The 21,365-nt window shown below is 44.2% G+C and overlaps 1 protein-coding gene across 1 annotated transcript in view; it reads right to left on the bottom strand.

The window, feature by feature from the left end:
- Nucleotides 1-4,720: 4,720 nt before the first annotated feature.
- The window catches only part of trappc12 (trafficking protein particle complex 12), a 33,315-nt gene continuing 16,670 nt past the window's right edge, over nucleotides 4,721-21,365 (bottom strand). Inside the window, 6 exon segments of the mRNA NM_001006868.1 lie at nucleotides 4,721-5,094; nucleotides 6,014-6,101; nucleotides 6,614-6,723; nucleotides 8,211-8,309; nucleotides 11,228-11,301; nucleotides 20,615-20,687. Of these exon segments, the coding sequence (NP_001006869.1) occupies nucleotides 4,852-5,094; nucleotides 6,014-6,101; nucleotides 6,614-6,723; nucleotides 8,211-8,309; nucleotides 11,228-11,301; nucleotides 20,615-20,687 (687 nt within the window). The 3' untranslated portion in view covers nucleotides 4,721-4,851.

The following is a 21,365-nucleotide window of genomic DNA, read 5'->3' as shown; positions in this document are numbered from 1 at the left end:
GAGGCCTTACCAGGGACCTATAAAGGGGCAAAATTATGTTTTCATCCCTTGAGTCAATGCCCTTTTTTATACAAGACAGCACTTTATTTGCTTTAGTAGCCACAGAATGACACTGCCTGGCATTAGACAACTTGTTATCAACAAAAACCCCTAGATCCTTCTCCATTAAGGATACCCCCAACACACTACCATTCAGTAGATAGTTTGCGTTTATATTATTCCTACCAAAGTGCATAACTTTGCACTTATCAACATTGAACCTCATTTTCCAGTTTGCTGCCCAGTTATCTAATTTTGTCAAATCACTCTGCAAAGCAGCAGCATCCTGCATGGAACTTATAGTTTTGCACAATTTAGTGTCATCAGCAAAAATAGAAACAGTACTGTCTATGCCCACCTCCAGGTCATTAATAAACAAGTTAAAAAGCAAAGGCCCAAGGACTGACCCCTGCGGTACTCCACTAACCACACTGGTCCAATTAGAAAATGTTCCATTTACCACCACTCTTTGTACTCTATCCTTCAGCCAGTTCTCTGTCCAATTACAAATATTATGTTCTAGGCCAATATTCCTTAATTTGATCATTAACCTTCTGTGAGGTACTGTATCAAATGCTTTAGCAAAGTCCAAGTAGATGACATCAACTGCCATTCCAGCATCAAGGTTCCTGCTCACCTCCTCATAAAAGGCAACTAAATTAGTCTGGCAAGATCTGTTACGCATAAAACCATGCTGGCACAAACTAATAGTATTGTGAACTGCAATGTATTCAAGTACCCTATCCCTTATTACCCCTTCCAAAAGTTTTCCTACTACTGATGTCAGACTAACAGGCCTATAGTTTTCAGGCTGAGAACAGGATCCCTTTTTAAATAACGGCACCACATTAGCAATCCGCCAGTCTCTTGGCACCATGCCAGACCTCAATGAATCCTGAAAAATTAAGTGAAGAGGTTTGGCAAACACAGCGCTCAGCTCATTTAATACCCTGGGATGAATCCCATCCGGCCCTGGACCTTTGTTTACCTTTACATGTTCAAGTCTCTTTTGAATTTCCTCCCGAGTGACCCATGCGTCAGTAGCTAAATTACTAGAACTGGGCATATTACAAGGGAAGCCTTCATTATCTGGCTCCTCAGATGTATAGACAGATGAAAAATAAGAGTTCGAAATTTCAGCTTTTTCCCCGTTCTCATCAACCAACTTACCCCCCCGTAAGCAACAGCAACCATTTATATTATTTCATCACACTACAAATGTGCCAATATTTTGTTCAATTGATGCATTTTATATTTTTTACATTTGAATATAAAAGTTGAGGTTGAATTTTTAAAGTCAGTCTTATTTAAAAAAGGTATAATGTAGAGTTTGTGTATTGCTTCTGGTCCCTCTGATCCACATCTCTAATTTACAAGAATAAGAAGCAAAACAATGTTAATTATTGTTAAAAGTGTTATCTTAATACCTGTTGTACCCATCGCTATAGCTTCAGTGTTCTCTTCAGGAATACGATTCTGCTCATAGAATGCAATAGTCTCTCCGGTTTCTTACCCAGATCCCCATTAAAACATGTTTTTTGTTTTTTTTTCAAAACCCATCAGTTGATAGAGCTTCTCCAGCAGAATCTGCATTAGAATCTGTTTTTCAAAAACATATTTTTTTAATTTTAAAATTTCACATGGGGCTAGCCCTATCCTTCATTTCCCAGGGTGCTACAGCCATGTGACTTGTGCTCTGATAAACTTCAGTCACACTTTACTGCTGAGCTGCAAGTTGGAGTGATATCCTTCCCCACCCCACAGTGGGTGTGGGTACTTATCCCAGGAATCTGTAAAGAGAACAATAATAGAGGAAGCATTGGGTACTAATATATAGAGGCAGATTTATCAAAATGAGATTAGAGCTCACCCACTTTCTATTCGTTCCTATAGGATTTTTAGAAGCATATTTATCAAATGCTAAACCGTTTCTGTGGTGAGCTCTAATCTCACATTTGGATAATTCTGCCCCTTAAAATGGCCATACGTGCACCATTATAGTTGTATGAAACATACCGTAGTTTTACGGGATAAGTAGTTTTAGGATAAAATCAAGGGGACCTACATTTCCAGGAAGTCACTTTCGTACGATTGGTGTCTGCCAACTATTTCATGTTCAGAGCATCCTCCCATTTGTTGTTTTTAGGGCTTTATCCCACAATTTCAGTCTGAATGTCAGTTTTAGATCATGAACTTAGTCGATATCCAAACGTTTGCGGAAGAAGACTAAAATCTGAACGTGTATGGCCAGCCCTAGTGAGTTATACAGGGACGTATTTCATTTCCTGCAGAATGGCGCAAGGGCTTGGGATCTCCCAGCTATGAGAGAACCTTGTGTTATTTCTGCTTATGCTAAAACTAGAGAATTCCAGCTCTGGCTAATGGTGTCATACCAGGCCCCTCGGTATCTTGGCCAAACCCTCAGCTTCCTTCTTACACAGGTATAATAATGCAGTACAGGTATGGGACCTGTTATCCAGAATGCTCGGGACCTGGGGTTTTGCGGATAAGGGATCTTTCCGTAATTTTGATCTCCAAAACTTTAAGTCTTAAATATTGAATAAACCCAATAGGACTGTTGTGCCCCCAATAAGGGGTAATTATATCTTAGTTGGGATCAAGTACAGGTACTGTTTTATTATTACAGAGAAAAGGGAATCATTTAACCATTAAATAAACCCAATAGGGCTGTTCTGCCCCCAATAAGGGGTAATTATATCTTAGTTGGGATCAAGTACAAGGTACTGCTTTCTTATTACAGAGAAAAAGGAAATTATTTTTAAAAATTAGAATTATTTGCTTATAATGGAGTCTATGAGAGATGGCCTTTTCGTAACTCTCTGGATAATGGGTTTTTGGATAAGGGATCCCATCCCTGTACAAGGAATAAAACTGTCCAATATATAATTTGCTTGCCTGATTGGTTCATCTAGTGGTGGGCAAAGTCCATACCCCACGGAGACTGGGCAGCATCCAAGGTCTGATGGGGTCTTCACAAGATTTTCAGTTGATACCTGAATGAGGCCCAGTCAGCTATTTGTTAAGGAGGGTATTAAGATGCTAAAGTAACCTGAAGTGGAAAAGCCGTCAGCCATTGTCACGCTCTTTTATAGCCATCTTGAGATAATGGAACCTCCTGCAAGACTGAAACTAACCCTCTGTGCCCCCCACACACAAAGTGAGGTCCATACAGAATGGGTTTGCTGAAATGGGAGGGGAAGAACTTGATGGACCTGAATGGACCCGCATCCCCCTGTGGGATGAACTGGAAGCCCAACTGAGCCAGGTCTGATCCCCAACATCCAGTGCCCTTGTGGCTGAATGGAAGCAATTTCCCCCAACAATCTCTACAGAAAGCCATGCCAGAAGAGCAGGGACTGTTTTATAAGTAATGGGAGGCCCAACTTCATTCTGATACCCTCAGTCTGGTCTCTTTACGTGACAGATCAGTGGCCAATAAAAGCCAAGGAGTTAAATCATCCTTTCCGATGAGCCGTCCCTTCTGTCAGTGCTAAAATTAAAAACCCATTAAATTTCTATAAAATGAAATAAAAGTTGAAGTTGGTGTTAATTGGTTGAATAGTTGGTTGCATAATAATCTGATAAGTGGGATCAGAGCGCTAATGTCTCACTTGCAGTTAGCATCAATAATTGGAGCCTCAGAGAACTGTGAAAGGAGTTATGTAACAGCCCTACCATTTCCTATGGAAGCTCATACTGTACGGCACAAATACAGGTATAGGTATCAAGGTCACACAGCTATACTGGTTTGTACTGGCAGCTTGGGAAGGAAAGAGGAAAGCAGCTAGAAGCTGAATAAGAACTGGGAATGTAGAGTAAAGGAAGGAATGCTCTAGAAAAAATCCCTTTGGTCAAACAGGTGAAACCTTAGCTGTGTTGCAGGGTTCCATCTCATCCCATGATAAGCAAACCCCTATAGATTCATTTCAGAAGGACCTGTCCTAAGCCCATTCCGACCGACAAGCAAGTTTGGGTTGAAACCATCAGCACCAGCTTGGCACCCATATTTGAAATCATTCCAACAAGCATCCTAGTGTTTTGCCCCCCAAAACTCAACCTACCTGGCCTTCTGCATGGCCCCTGCCCAAAGATTTGCCACTATCGACCACCTGGTACAGGGTGCCCCAGTTTGGAAGCACTGGCACTTTCTAATGGACTTTGTATTACAGACCTAGGAATGTGTAGCAGATGCACCTTTTCTAGACTTGGATATAAAGTGTCACCATCTTGTCTAAATGCTGCCATCTTGTTCTGAGATGACTACTTTTCCACACCCCAATCCTAACCCATAACGTTCTGTTTCATGAGCCACAGCTGGCGAGACTCCCCTGTCATGGATGGGTAGGATCAGCCTCTAGAGGGAAAGGGGTAAGTACAATCACCAAAGGGGGGGTCCTGTTGAACACTGACCCTTGTCCCACCTAAACCCTTACTTGGAGCTCAATTTCTTGTTCTAAACCTCCCCTGCTGGTCCCACAGGTTTTGGGTCAAAAGGAGGGTTCAGAAGGGAGGCCTGTGGAAGGGCAGGGGTCACTCTCAGGCTTTGGTTCTTGGTAGCCTGTGTGGCATTCAGCTTGGCCAGTTCTGACACAGTTCCATGTGTCAGAGCCACATCTAGCGACAATATGTTCATTGGAAAGTTAGACACACAGGAAGCCTATTCATTCCATAAATACTTTATTAAACGGCAGTATAACCAGTGTATCATTTACATTTCCAGCTGAATATTTACAGATTTAGCAGCTTTTCACTACAAAAGTTAAAAAAAGCAGCAATTTAGCGATGGGAGAATTATAGGAGCTTGAGACACTGAGTGTTAAAGCTGTCACCTTCTTTGACAGCAACGGCCTCCAGCAGTGCCTGCTTCTTCTGCATGCTGCGAGACGACTCCAGCTCATACATGGTTGTCAGGTTGAAGAGAACGCTCTCGTGGAGATAGTGCTTGGGATCCTGCTGAACCAGACCCTCCAGGTGCCGCAGGGAATCCTTTAATTTGCCCAAATAAAGCAGGCAAACAGCTGCATTGTTATTGGCCTAGGTAACAAGAACATTGCCCAATCAGAAGCGCAATTAGGAGCAACAGACTCATTAATGATCTTGTTTGTTACAACAGAAATGCCAAGGCATTGCCTATGATTGGTACATATAAGGGCCACTTCTGGACATGTAGGGGCCACTCATGCAGTTACATAACTGTGGGAGGGATCTAAGCTATGCGGCTTTGCCTGTATGGTGCCTTTACTGGACTTAGTGCTCACCAGTTATGCCAAGGCTGTGCCAAAGAAGTGTATATATACAAAGCCAAACACTGATATTCATCATTCATGTAGAATATGTAGTAAAACTATTAGTATTGTTATGGCATTGGTGTCCTCTGCTGTTTCATGCAGCTAGCAGCCCTATATAAAGCTCCCTATAGCTATCACTTACCTTCTGGGCCCCTCCAGCATGGGCCTCTTTCATTTCCAAGCCTGGTGTTTAGCCTATGCCCATTGCAGCACCCTATCATAAGAGCACCTGTAGCCTGCACCCAGGGGCACTGCAGATGTGCTACACCTACAGAACAAAGCAGGGGAGCAGCAAATGGGAAAGGGAGTTGGTGTTACAACAGGCTTAGAGCTACTGGCCAAGACTCTGTACTGCAGACCTGTGCCATAATACTAAAGCAATTAGAATATATTCTATCCTATGAATGAGATTCAAAAACCATTAACATAACCAATGACACTGTAAGCTCTCAGCCTGCTCCTGGCTAGTTATAAGATAAGTTGGAAGGACTAGTGGCCAGTACAGCCCATTTGACCCGGATATGGCAGCACATTTGGACAGACGGTCTTTCAGTATTAAAATTCCATAGAAAAGGTTTCTGCTGGCGCCAAATAAACCATAAGAAATTATGCTGTGGGGCCAGGCACGGTGCAGCGAGACCATGGGATAAGGGCAGAGAACTCACCACAGCATTTGCAGGATCTAGCTTTAATACTTCAGAGAAGAACTTGTGCGCCTCTGCAAAATTGTTCTGTCCAAGGTGAAGGAACGCCCTGGGAGAAAAACAAAATGGTGGTAAACAAGTGACCGATTTATTAAAAGATTTGCCCGGACACACTGAATTAACCAGTCTCAAGAGAAGCTGATCTGTCAGTCACAGCAGGGGGTGTGTTCCCCCATTTGGCTTTGTACTACAGCAGAGTGATGGGCTGTGCCACTCCTAGCCAAGGGGACGGGAGATCCCACACTTCTGGTGGGGCTTGTCCAATGCCAGGCTGGGGGGTGGGTTTATTCCTACCCGGATTTAAAGGAGAAAGAAAGGCTAAATGTGACGGTTTTATAGGAAGTGCGCTCATAGCAGAAGGTTCCCTTTGAAACAATATGCAGTTGTCTCTGTGTTTTGGGATAATTCAGCTTCCGTGATGTTCGCCACTTTGGGAAATAAAAAGCTCCCTGGTTGCTAGGCCCGCAGACCCCGGCAACCAAACAGAGTGAATTATGAATAGGAAAGGGCGAGAACATCGAGTAAAGAAACTGGATATCATGAAGGAAAGGAAAGTGTTACCTGTTCATCAAAACAATCATTTGGTTCTGGGGCTCATTACTGGTGGGAGACTTCTGGATCACTGTCTCTGCATCCTGAAAGTACTTCTCTGCTGTTTTTATGTCTCCAATCTGCAATGGGAGAGAATGTATCATGTTACTGAGGAAACCACCGACCCACAATGCTCAGTGCATCTCCCCCACTGATTTATATCCAAATACTCTCTTTTTGTGGGCACAAACTCTTGTGGGACAGCCAGATAGTGTGTTCAGTTCGAGGTTGGAAAGAGCCCCCCCCAAATAAAAGCCAAGCTAAGGCCACGATATGGCTAAACATACATGTGAAAATGAGGCAGGGTGGGCGCCAAGCCATGGGGTTCGGCTGATGGGACTTTAACAACATCATGTTCATTAGAGAATTATGAGTGATCCATTGGATGCCAAACAAAGGGGTGAGGGAATGTATACAAACAGTGCTGAATAAAGTTCATTGGAAGGGTTTATTTGCTCCTAATACTGAGCAGTCCAACCAGTTATAGTGGGTATGAAGGAAATTTGGATATATTGTAAAGGTATAAATAACAGCAGCCTGTTATGCCCAGAGCATGTCTACTAACTGTACAGGGAACAGGGAGGAGTCAGAACTGGATTTCGATAACACGGAAAGAAAATAAAGTGGGTCCCGGCCAAACCCATGGTGATCAGGAACAGGGTAAATGAAACATGGGAAGTAAACTTGCGGCCATAAAGATATTGACCCCCCTCCCCTTATACTACCCCTATACAAATATGTAACACAGAATAGTTTGTTGGAACCCTTCATTCTGATCACATGGCTGGATGCCCATTTAGATGCCATTATTAACAACAGTACAGCCTGAACATTTATGAACCTTCCCATGATTGGCTGCTTACAATTGCTCTCCATGGCTCCAATCCCTGTAATAGCACCCAATATCCTGGGGGTTGGCACTTTCATTTCCAAATCACCCAATTGTAGGGCTAAAGCTCAAGTCACTACTAAGCACTTTAGGTGGGGCTGCTGCCTGCTCTTCTCTATGACATGGTGCAGCACCCTTAGTGCCCCACAGCCAGATGGGTTAGGGTTTTAGGGCCGATTTAGCTCATCATGCCCAGGATAGTGGCTTCTGGGGGGACACAGCAATAATTAAAAAAGATGGAAACTGTAATTGTTATTTATAGTATCTCTCTGCCGCTGTCTGTACTCTCCACTGCTGGTCCCGACTGAATGTAGCATTCCTATTCCCACATTGCCTTGCACAGTTTGGTTAATCACAGAAAAGGCATTGTGGGAAATGGAGTCCTTAGTGGAGGACAGCTGAATACTGCTACATCCTTTTAATGATACGTGTAGTCAGGACCAGCAGTGGAGGGAATAGCAAGGGGCAGACAGATAGTCCTTTCTATAGCAATCCCATTTATAAATAACATTATAATGATTGATTGTTTCAGTGGGAAGTTGCATAGAATGAAACATGTTGCCATCTTGCAAAATGTAAGCCCTGGGGAAGGACTGGGTTTAAAGGGAAACCCTCACCTGATATTTCCGTACCAAGACTGCATGAATAGAAGGTAGTTTTCCCCCCCAAAGCCATTACCTGGAGAAAGATCCGTCCGATACCACTAAGCAGCTGCGGCTCCTGCTCGGGGTAATACCTAATGACAGTCTGATAGGCATCTACAGCCAGAACATAGTCCTGAAACACAGAGAACAAGGGAGTGACATTAGCACTACTGTCCTTTACTGATCACAAGTGCAATTTAGCGCCCAGCAAGTTATTGTCCTGCCCCACAATATATATCTCATGTATTCCTAAACAAAGGCTGATGGACGAGATATTTCCTTATCATTCCTGAGACCTTTGCAGCTCTTACTAGCGGCTCATTTACTGTTCCTTTGGAACTGGGTGCAAGAATGAACCTGCTACAGGACCTAAAGCTCACCGCTCTCAAAGAAGAGCTGCAATTGCAATATAATTGTGCCCCATGCTTCCCACTGCTAATTATTACTTGAGCCTTCAATGAGACGCCAGTGCACACTGCAAAGCTGCCATGTAGCAAACCGCCTCTTGATGGCAGCAAAGCACAGAGATTCAGCAGAGGGGGAGACCTAGTTTTTGTCTAGAACGTGCCCAGAGAAACAAAGGCACTATAATCCCAAGGCTAGAAACATCCGAGCCACATTCCTCTCTGTCTATAGAACAGCTTGGCCACCTGACCATAATGGTGTTCTCTGGAATTCTAATGGTCTGTGATAGGTCAACATAAAAAATAATGAAGAATAAAAGTCAGCCTGATATATTATATATTTAGTGCTATTATAGTGTTATTAATCTAGAAGGAATTTATAAGAGTGGGAGCTATAGTTCTACTGACACTAGAGAAAACCATCAGATACTAACCTAGTCTAAAGAAACACTTACATTTTATTTTGGCCCCAAGGACCCACAGCAGACTGACATGGGTATCTCAGGTGTTTCTTTAGACCAGGTCAGAAATAGGCAGCCTTGGGCACTCTATTGGTCAGCTCCCAGGCTGAATAATAGCAGCTCATGTTATTATGTGGGTGACACAGACAGCCCTTGGCCTTTGCCAATAAATATCAATAAAAGTGTATTTATTCCTGTGTATTGTATCAGTAAGCAGTGCTGGGGGATGGCCAATATGCAGTGCAAGGGGCAATAAGCGCTCTTGGAGGTATGTGGGACTAGATTTAGCTATTGGGGGGATAGTTGCCCTTTAAGATTGGCAGTGAAACAGGCGGCTGTATGGATGGGCTGTGAGTGTAACATACAATGAGCATTTCCGCTGCAGCTGTCGGGGCATTGCTGGAACAGAGAGAGGCTCTGTAGGTCCCTAGGGGTAAGTCAGGTAGCGCTTGGCAAATTACTCGCTGCTCCCTCCCTAACTAATGAGCCTCTCTGGGGACAATCAGTTTGTACATTTACAGCACTAACACTTTGCTTCCCCTATGGAAGAAGAAATAAAGGCCTGCCTGCCCCCCCGAGGTTGTGACTCAAGGAAAGCTGGCAGGAATATCACTTTCTGCAAAATACGGAATATTTCTGCTAAAACAAAGGCTTTTTCACAGGAAGATCCCAGCCAATCTATTATATAGGGGCCGTCAGAACTACAATGACATTACAGGGCTTGTAATTTAAAGGGATCTGTAGTGTTAAAACACAGCGATAATCAGTTATTTGTATCCCTCACAGCAGGCGTTGGACTAGTAACTGGGCATACAGAATGGATGTGTGAGCACTGCAACTACATGCACTGTGTCTGGCACATTGGGGCCTAAATAGGCAACATGTACTGATACCAGGGCAATTCCTACACAGGGCCTTTGCCCAGTTATAACCACCCCCCTGGGCTACAAGTAGCCCTATGTATGCAGGCCCACATATTTACCCTACAGTGCCTAAACAATGACTTGTAGGGTAATTATGTGGAAATACTTCAGGACGTAATAAAGAAAGCGGAAGTTAAAAGTAGGATTTTTATTTTATAATTATGTAGAATCAAACATGCCTATTGGCTACTGGTCTAAAGCTGGCGGGGGTTCCAATGAGTTCCAAAGAGCCAGAGCAGACACCCCTACAAATAATTTTGGCACAGGCCTTGGAGCTTGCACTCTACAATTCACTGAGCCAGTGAGCTGACAGTTTTATAGTTTCCTAAATGAGGTTAAAGGGGAAGAACACAGGTCTGGGGTTTTCAGAGACCAGGTCCAGAGGCTGGTTAAAGGGAATGAGCTGCAGCCAATAGGAGGACAGAAAGAAGGGAATGTCTGCATTAAAGGTCCATGCAGCATAAAGATAGGACCAGAGGCAAACCCCCATATGTAATAAAAGGCACTAGGGGGCATATTTATTATAGTGTGTAAGCCAACATCACCAATGCCCATAGCAACCAATCAGCAATTAGATTTGAACGGTCACATACAGATTAAAAAACAAAAGAAAATATTTGATTGGTTGCTATGAGCAACATGACCAGCGATGTAAACTTACACACTTGAATAAATATGCCCCTATGTGTGCCTAGCAGCACTAACCCATAGCAACCAATAAGACATTTTCTTTTAAACAGGTAAATACTTCCTGCTGATTGGCTGTATGGGTTTCTGCTCCTGGGCAAACTTAGTGTCTTTTATTTCATAACCCCAAAAATGTCTAATGTAAGATGGGAAAAGTTATTCTTGTCCATTCCCAGTGAATTGGCCACTGGCAGGCACATACTGTGCATCAGTAACACGTGCATCTGGGGCCCCTGCGGGCACCAGGGAGGTGCTTTACCCCATATGTGATTAGACGGTGACTCCATGTTTGTTTCTCTGTTGCCCTATGGATGCTGAAGCAGTAGAGAAGCAAACATGAATGTGGAATCTTTGCCTTGCTGCAAACACAATACCATTTAAAACGGGTTTGTGTGTAGTTCTAAGTCAATAAATTCAATATTTCAGTCAGAAGCATGGAATAAAAATGACAGTTTGAGCAATAAGAGGGCTGTTGTGCTGCTGCTTTGTCTGTGCTGCCAGACAGCATCTCCCTGCCTGCGTGCCATGCTATTGGGGTATATACGGTAAGTCTGCAGTTGGCAGCCGCCCACGTACCTTCATCATTAGCAGACAGTTTGCCATGGAGTACATCACCCGGCCCAGACGTGACCTCCACAGCTGAACAGAGGCTGCAAAATAAGATCAGCTCGTGAATGCGCACAAATAAATTAGAGGTCTTTTCTAGGCATCAATCATTGGCGCTGGGAATTCGCATTTCTAAAAGATCCCCCTTGTTAACGCGGCCGGCGGGCTGTGTGCTGGAATTCTAATGCTCTGTGGGCTGCAATTGGGAACAAAAGGAGAGCCAAACAGATATATATATATATATTCATCCACCCCCCATCCCATTAGTGCCCACATAGGGAGCCAGGGTGCAGCCATGCAGAACAGCCTGCAGCAATGCCAGCAATAGGGAATAGAGAGAAACATTGGACTCCGGGTTATATGTGTCTCATCTGGTTAGAGAAAAGAAGGTAAGGTAAAGGCAGGCCACTTTCTGTCTGCTGGCATGAGAGAGGCAGGGATATAGTTACGGTGGCCACACAGGCACATTTAAGATGCTGATTTGGGCGCCTACCTGCCCATGTATGTGGTCCCAATGGGCCAATAGCCCCATAGGCTTAATCTTACTTTATATTTGAGCTTTTATTCTACCTTAATGGAGTTCCGGAGTGCCTGCCTATCTCATCTATGTGCTTCCTAAATGGGCCAACCTCACCAATATCTTGGGGGAAATCAGGCAGGTTTCTTTTTCATGTTGGATTAAGAAACGCACCAGCTCATTGATGCAGTTCTCATTCCAGCAGCTCATATTCCCTTTCTTGTTATCGGATTGTTGGGCCCTAGGGGGCATACCAGGGGTAAGATCCTCTCGTTTGGAGACCTTGGCCATTTAGTGTATGGCAAACATTAGGCAAATATGGGAGTCTGTGTAGGGTGCCAGCTCCCTGTGTAACAAGGTAAAAGGGGCCCAGTAATCATCTTTGTGCTAATGAGACCACCTATTCTTAATCTATGGATCAGTTGCCATGATGGGGATGGTCTCCATGATCCCCTAAATAATGTGATTTTTCTGCTATATTTAAAAAAAATTGGGTCGTAAAGTTGATTCTGCAACATATTTTGGGTTTCTGAGAAAAGAAGTAAAGAACCACAGATCCTATGCACTGGGTCACAAGCCTTGAAACCTACCAAACAGTACATGCTAATGATATATATTTAGCTAACAGGACTAGGGCAAAGCACCAGGGATTCCACCAGGGGACCCACTCACCTACTGGTCACCTGAGCTGAGGGGCTATGCCAACAAGCAGAATGATATACAGTATATATATAGCTAGCATAGTAAAAGGAGGGCACATACCACAAAGGGAAAATGCCTGGGTGCTGGGTAAAACATTGGAAATACAGAGAACAGAGGACTAGGTGAAAAAACTAAATATTCTCTAATGTGCAAAAATCAACATTTTGGTCAAAATTTAGGACCTTTCTCAAGAAATCATTAAAATATTAGGCTTTTGCAATGGGCCAGAATGGCAAATACAGAAAAAAAATCTCGGTACTGTCTGTTCCTACCCTGCTAGTATAACGGAGCAGTCAGGGGAGGTACAGGAATGGACAGATTTTAGCCATTCTATTTAGCAGCAGCCACAGGGCGAAGGGAATCCAAGGGGATGTGGGGGAACAAAAGTGGTACGAATGAAATGAGCTTGTCTCTATTTCAGAACATGCAATAAAATAGGATATCATTAACAGCACCTCGGCAGGATCAATGCAAGCCTAAGTATGGGTATGGCAAAGGGGAGGAAGAATTCTGACTGTATTGATTTTACATCTGTAGAGAGGGAGAGAGAGAGAGACTGCCCTAATAAGCAGAGCTACCCAGCTGTGGGGAGATGTGTCTGAAAGGTTTGCCCTCAACTGCCCCCTCGCTACGCGTAACCTTCCAATCACAGCAGCCCGCAAGCAAATCCCTGCGCCGGAGCCAGACAATCCAGCACTTCCAGCAGGCCATTAATTAGATGGAGATCAGCCTTCCCTCGAACTGAATGAGGGCGCTGCTGTTACAGAGTCCCTGTATAGCCGACATTCCCGGAGACCCACAGCCTGTCAAGCAGAGATTCCCATGGGGCACTGAGTGCTTCATACTGCTATACAGCTGGGCCATATACAAAGGTTATTCATTTATTATCAACTTACTAATTCTCTGTCAAATATGGACCCCCCCCCCAACTATTTAAAGGCTTATTAAGCCTAGGGCATGCTGGGAGATGTAGTCCAGCAACATCAGAGTTGTATGCTTAACACAATATCGTTCAATAAAAGGCTTCCCCAATTTCTCTTCTCCAATGAGAATCCCATCTGATCTGTGTAAATCTGCTTTCATGTTCTTTGTCCCTGCAATCTAAGTTGGAAGCTTCCTAGCACTGAACAAGTCTGTCCTTTATCCCCATGTCTGATTTCATTGTAATATAATGGTCAAAATGGCACAATAACATCTGTATGTAAGTAACAGCAAGCAATGATTGGGGAAGACATGATTTTGGCACCATGTATCGGTGGCACCATGTATTGGCACATATACAGCCAGTATTAATCTGAATAAAGGTCTGTTCTTCTCAGACAGCCAGACCTTGGGTTCTCCCCATCAATACCAAAATCAGAGAATGCGTTAACTAAGAATATAGCCTGCCTGATATTCATTTATTTATGCACCCTTTCCTAATTAAGTAATAAGGTGTCCGATAGAGAAACAAGTAGCTACTGCTTGTATCTAGCTAGAAAGAGGCTTGGTGGCTACTAAGCAGTAGTACATTGTGCCCCCCTAATTCAATATATTGTTAGAAAGCTACAAGTAGCCTTATCTCAAGTCTTACTATACTTTGGGCTGCCATATCCCCCCCCCCCCCCCCCCCCCATATCCCTGCAGGACAAGAATATTTCTATTATTCTGTATAAAAGATCCAGGTTCCTTACATGAGACAGGGACCCTGCCAAGAAGTTCTGTGACATTCTTCAGATATGTAACCATCACAGGCAGGTTGGTAAGCCCCCAGCATTATAACAGGCTGAAATGTGCTCTCTGTCCATTTATTTGTACCGTCATTTTAATTTTATTCCATCCGTCCTACATTTATACTTTATGCTTTTAGAACTCATGGCATGTACGCATGAGAATAAAAAGTCTCTTTCTCATTAATACCTGATGGCCTTTCCAATTAAGTCCCTGAATTTTGTCTTCAAAATACAATCAAGAGCTTGTTAGAGCCATGCTGATTAGCAGAGATCAGCCAGTTAATATGGGCCCCTGCGTATGGCAATGCCTATTAATACAGTGCATTTACTTTGCCAAACACAGCCTGTCTAACAATTAAATCTAATGTACAGAATTTGCTTTCCCTTTTCTTTAGGAAGGTGTATAAGTTGTTCAAAGTGCAATATCAGGCTTGGAAAGCTTCCATTTTTCATTGGCTGTTTGGTTACCCTGCTCAAACTATTATACCCCCTGCACTACTGGCAAGATGTCGAAATTCCAACAAAAACCTTACTGGAACACCACACACGGGTTGTTCACCTTTGAATCTGCAATTGGTCTTCATTTTTTATTATTTAGCTATTTAATTTTCTGTTCAGGAGCTCTCCATTTTGGAGTTTCAGCAGTAATTTGGTTGCTATGGTCCAAGTTACCTTAGCAACCACAGAGTGGTTTGGATGAGAGACTGTTATGGGAATAGGGAAGAGGCTACAAAAAGTAACAATGATAAAACTGTAGCCTCACAGAGTAATAGTTTTTTGGCTGCTGGGGTCAGTGACCCCCATTTAAAAACTGCAAAGAGTTGGAAAAAGGCAAATAATTCAAAAACTATAACAAACAAATAATGAAGACCAACTGAAAAGTTGCTTAGAATAGGTAATTCTATAACTAATAGGTCATTCTATACTAAAAGTTAGCTTAAAGGTGAACCACCCCTTTAAGGCTTGGTTGCCAAATGAGCAGATCTCGGCTCAATTTGGGCAAACCCTTTGGAGGGCCCCATACACAGTCCAACCAGCTGCCGAGTGGGGGGAGAGAGTTTTCCAAATTAGGAAAAACAGCCAGGATAGATGCAGCAAACAGCCAATCGTCACCCATTCCACCCCATGATGTCACTTCCCGTCCCCCCCCCCAGTCTCACTAAAGCCCAAAGGTGGTTACCCTATTTTGTTGGCCTGTGGATGGCCTTCTTTATCGTTCTTAAGCAATTAGATCCACCACAGACATAACTTGTGAGGTAGAAATCAACATTTCAGGGGGAATAAGCCCTCCCTTCGTCAGGAAATAATTAAGCACCGCAGTCTGTGCCGTATCTGCTTTCTGTTGAATTAAATATAATTTTACACATTTAGAGGCAGCAGCAACCTCCTATACTTACCGCAGCCTGTACAGACATACCGGCACTTCACTTCAGCAGGAAAATGGAAACATTCATTAACCCTTTATGGGCTGGGGAGAAACACAATACCAACGAGGAAGAGAAATTGCAGTTCAGACATCTCACAAGCTTTATATCCGTATTTCGCTGCCCGGCGTCGGAAGGCCATTCCTGATTCGTGCCTCTCTATGATTTAACATTCTGCCCGGTCTCTAACGCTCATGTTTCATTCAATAAATCACAGCTAAATTAAAATTATCTTTTAGGCTGCCATCCAACCATCAAATGTTCCCTAAAACCCATCATCCAATCTCACCAATTAGAGAGCAGAGATATTTGGAAGCTGAAGGTGCTGGCGTCTAACTGTACCGCGTTCTGAGGGGAAGCATTTTGCAGAAAGATTTAGGTGGCAGCTGGCAAAACTGGACCTCAAATGGAAAGATCTTGTATAATTCATCACCAAACATGAGAGATATATGCTCGCTAGATTCCCATTTTGAAGCTGTGCTGAGCCTGGAGTTTACAAGGGGAATACTTTCCTCCTGAATTTATTGAACCTTTATACTTGGATGACCCAGAGCTCATTTTCTCAAACCACAAGTCTTCCAGAATGACTTCCAATCTATTTTGTGACTCTCAGTGGGGGGAACTGCATATTGTAGTTGGCTTATGTATTTGTCATTGTGTGCCCTCCTTAGGCTTGCCAGTATATCTCTACTACACACTTGGGGCTATTACAAATGGGCAAGTAATGATATTGTAAACGGTTAATTTTTAGCATCTTGCAGTCTATTAAAGTCATTAGCGTTTCACACGGGAATCAGATATTTGGAAGAAAAATATACATGAGTCAATGATATAAGCTAACCATAAGCTTCTGCACTTCTTGCTTCCAAAAACACAGCATTAAAAGCTTGTAAAATACATCATGTGAGCCAAATCGTCTTATGTGGCCACTGCAGGAATAGAACCTACTGTAATTTAGGAAACCATTGAATAGTTCAAAACACCAATCATAAATAGTGCTGTGTGTGGGAGCCAAAATGCACAAACATTTTGTTTAACCTTAGGCAAATACCAGATGCTTCTGCAAACACAAACAAAATTAGGCTGAATTAAAAAGGCAAAGATAGAAAATGAGGAACAGATTGCAGCAGAGGCTAAAACTAACCCCAAAAAGTTTTTAATCATATTATAACTAAAAAGATTGAGGGTGTATAAAAATATGCAAGCCACTTATACCCTTAATGCAACTGGACTTAGCAAATCCATAAGGAAGAAGGACCTTGGAATCCTCATAAATAATAAACTTGGCTGTAGCAAGCAATGCCAGGCAGCAGCTGCAAGGCAAACAAGGTTCTGTATTATAAGGGGCATAGATTTGCAGGAGGAGGGGTTATTCTTCTCTTTACTGAATACTAGTATATATATGTATATATGCCATGCAGTTTTGGTCTCCAGTTTTGGTGCTCAAATTGGATATTTTTGACTTATAGAGGGTCCAGAGAAGGGCAGCTAAGCTGGTAATGCGTATGGAAAGTCTCAGAGCAAGTTGCGATTGTTTACACAGGAGAAGAAGTGCTAAATGGGAGATATGCAACTACATGAGTACTTTGTCACAAATTGGGCATAATTGTGCAGAATAATTTTGAAGTCTGCCTAACGTCATTTCCAGTGTTTGTTGCCATCACTTCGGCTGTTTGACATGTGAGTGAAGTGTGTGCCCTATTCTTTAGATCCTAGGAACTAGAAATTCCAAACTGAAAAGCTGCTGAACAAAAAGCTAAGAAATGAAAAATGAAGACCAGCTGCTCTGCACTGGGCCCTCATGGGGGATCTATCTGCTCTGCACTGGGCCCTCATGGGGGATCTATCTGCTCTGCACTGGGCCCGCATGGGGGATCTATCTGCTCTGCACTGGGCCCGCATGGGGGATCTATCTGCTCTGCACTGGGCCCTCATGGGGGATCTATCTGCTCCGCACTGGGCCCTCATGGGGGATCTATCTGCTCCGCACTGGGCCCGCATGAGGGATCTATCTGCTCCGCACTGGGCCCGCATGAGGGATCCATCTGCTCCGCACTGGGCCCGCATGAGGGATCCATCTGCTCCGCACTGGGCCCGCATGAGGGATCCATCTGCTCCGCACTGGGCCCGCATGAGGGATCCATCTGCTCCGCACTGGGCCCGCATGGGGGATCCATCTGCTCCGCACTGGGCCCGCATGGGGGATCCATCTGCTCCGCACTGGGCCCGCATGGGGGATCCATCTGCTCCGCACTGGGCCCGCATGGGGGATCCATCTGCTCCGCACTGGGCCCGCATGAGGGATCCATCTGCTCCGCACTGGGCCCGCATGAGGGATCCATCTGCTCCGCACTGGGCCCGCATGAGGGATCCATCTGCTCCGCACTGGGCCCGCATGAGGGATCCATCTGCTCCGCACTGGGCCCGCATGAGGGATCCATCTGCTCCGCACTGGGCCCGCATGAGGCATCCATCTGCTCCGCACTGGGCCCGCATGAGGCATCCATCTGCTCCGCACTGGGCCCGCATGGGGGATCCATCTGCTCCGCACTGGGCCCGCATGAGGGATCCATCTGCTCCGCACTGGGCCCGCATGAGGGATCCATCTGCTCCGCACTGGGCCCGCATGAGGGATCCATCTGCTCCGCACTGGGCCCGCATGAGGGATCCATCTGCTCCGCACTGGGCCCGCATGAGGGATCCATCTGCTCCGCACTGGGCCCGCATGAGGCATCCATCTGCTCCGCACTGGGCCCGCATGGGGGATCCATCTGCTCCGCACTGGGCCCGCATGGGGGATCCATCTGCTCCGCACTGGGCCCGCATGGGGGATCCATCTGCTCCGCACTGGGCCCGCATGGGGGATCCATCTGCTCCGCACTGGGCCCGCATGGGGGATCCATCTGCTCCGCACTGGGCCCGCATGGGGGATCCATCTGCTCCGCACTGGGCCCGCATGGGGGATCCCTCTGCTCCGCACTGGGCCCGCATGGGGGATCCCTCTGCTCCGCACTGGGCCCGCATGGGGGATCCATCTGCTCCGCACTGGGCCCGCATGGGGGATCTATCTGCTCCGCACTGGGCCCGCATGGGGGATCTATCGGCTCCGCACTGGGCCCGCATGGGGGATCTATCTGCTCTGCACTGGGCCCGCATGGGGGATCTATCTGCTCCGCACTGGGCCCGCATGGGGGATTTGTCTGCTCTGTATTGGGCCCACATAGGGGATTTGTCTGCTCTGTAATGGGCCCACATAGGGGATTTGTCTGCTCTGTATTGGACCCACATAGGGGATTTGTCTGCTCTGTATTGGGCCAGCATGGGGGCTCTGCACTGCACTGGGCCCACATGGGGAATCTGCTTTAAACTGGGCACACATGGGGACAGCTTGGCATACAAAATAAATGTGCCTGTTTGTGTACAGCGAGAATCATCACACAAATAGCAGGCATATTATGGATGGCTGTAATCTTTGAGGGTAGGTACTGTAACTTTATGTGACTTAACATCTATCATTTTAGCACTTAATGGCAGTCTTCAGTAAGAGAGGTAGGAAGTTGTTAACATTAAAGAAAATATATTTTGTGTTCACTAGAAAACTGCCTTTATGTTCAAAATGTTACAGCAGGTATGCATTAAATACGTAATAACATGCTATTATATTATATAGCAGTTGAGGTTAAAAAAAAAAAAAAAAAAAAAAGAGATAGGACCTAAAGATACAATCTAATTTATCGAAATGAATGTGCTTATGGCCTCTCAAAAGCTCTATATGTAAATAAATGATTTATATATTTATACACAGATTGATCATACTGTAAATAATCCCAAACTGGCCAGCCTTTCATCATAACAAATATTCCAAACCCTTATTAGTGCCACGTTTCTGTTCTCTGTACCCTGTCTACTTTAATAATATGCCAAAGGTCTGGAGACAGAGCTGCATAGATGGGACCCCCTTGCTTTTCATTGTTCTAGCTCAGTGATCCCCAACCAGTGGCTCGGGGCAACATGTTGCTCACCAACCCCTTGGATGTTGCTCCCAGTGCCCCCAAACCAGGTAGTTATTTTTGAATTCCTGACTTGGTGGCAAGTTTTGGTTGAACAAAAACAAGATTTACTACCAAATAAAGCCACTGTAAGCGGATAGTGTGCATAGAGGCCCCTAATAGCCAATCTTAGCCCTTATTTGGCTCCTCCATGAACTTTTATGGTGCTTGTGTTGCTCCCCAAGTCTTTTTACATTTGACTGTGGCTCACGAGTAAGAAAGGTTGGAGACCCCTGTTCTAGATAGCTTTGTGTTATCAGAAACACCTTATTTTCATTGCCATTCAGATCAAAAACCAGCTCAGCTGGAGAATGTTCTACTGACATTCACGCTCTAGATCCTCCAGCCAGATCTATTCATGCACAAACACCACCACTTCTGTTTATCAAATTGCCTTGGCAAATTCTGGGTAACCCCTCAGCTACTGCAACTGTCAAACCTCTTACTAGGGATGCACAGAATCCAGGAATTCGGTTCAGAATTTGCCCAAGAGCAGGATTCGGCTGAATCCATGCACTGGCTGAACCGAATCCTTAAAATTACGTGACTTTTTGTCACTTAAAACACGGACATTGAACATTTTTCACTGCTCACGTGATTCTCCTTGACCCTTTCATTTCCTAATCTGCATATGCACTTTAGGATTTGAATTTGGTTTGGTATTCAGCCAAATCTTTCACAAAGGATTTGGCCTAATCCGATTACATTAAAACAAGGAAGTACATTTATTTGACACAATCTGTGCTTTATAAAGCCATGCTGATTGCTCCATATAATGCCATTCTCTAGAACATACTCTAGAATGGGTCACTTAAACTTCTATATAAAGCTTGCCAGCTTTATATACCAGATTTCCTCCAATCAAATTGAGCCATACCAGATGAGAGGCAACCACCCCTCGCAGACTTGAAGGTTTCACAACAACATGCTTATGGGGTCAAATAAATACCCACCTTGCCGGTTGCTCTGAGAGATTGTAATCAAGCTTCCATCTTCTGCAAGTCCCTTTTCCAAATTGTCCAAAATCTACAAAAGGAAGACACGTTTATACTTAAAATATATGAAATATACGATATACATATTTAAATACAAATTGTGGCATATACACACAGTCCACAATAAGTGTCACAGTTATACATCACACTGGGTGCCATTAAGCTTAGCTCATTGTGGCAGGCATGCATGTAAAAAATGCTTTGCACATAATAAAACATTTTAAAACATTTATTTTGAAAAGCCAGGCAATGTTCCTGAGCCACATGTTCCTTTGCCAAGCCATAAGAACAACTGGTTTCCTAATTACATTTGCCCCCATCTACCTATTAACCCCAAACATGTCCTCGGTCCTATAAAAAATGGTTTATTCAATGTTTAAAAGATTTTTAAGTTGGCTTAAGGAATGGAAATCCAAATTACGGCAAGACCCCTTTTATCCGGAAAACCCCAGGTTCCAAGCATTCTGCATAACAGATCCCATACCTGTATCTTAAATGTAGTTTTATTGCACAACATATGAATAATACTGATGTGACTAAGTGTGTTAGTGCTTAGGGCCTTAGTGTGGCCTGTAACATTGGGTGGGAGTGATTCTTGCTTTAAAATATTATTGGGAAACCAGTTGTTTCTTATGGCTTGACCAAGAGGCAGATTTCTCGATGTGTGAAATTAGAGCTCAATACAGAAAAACTCATCCACTCTCTATTC

Source organism: Xenopus tropicalis, chromosome 5 (assembly GCF_000004195.4).
Source record: "Xenopus tropicalis strain Nigerian chromosome 5, UCB_Xtro_10.0, whole genome shotgun sequence".
NCBI classification, from domain to species: domain Eukaryota; kingdom Metazoa; phylum Chordata; class Amphibia; order Anura; family Pipidae; genus Xenopus; species Xenopus tropicalis.
This window is presented reverse-complemented; position numbering and strand designations above follow the sequence as displayed.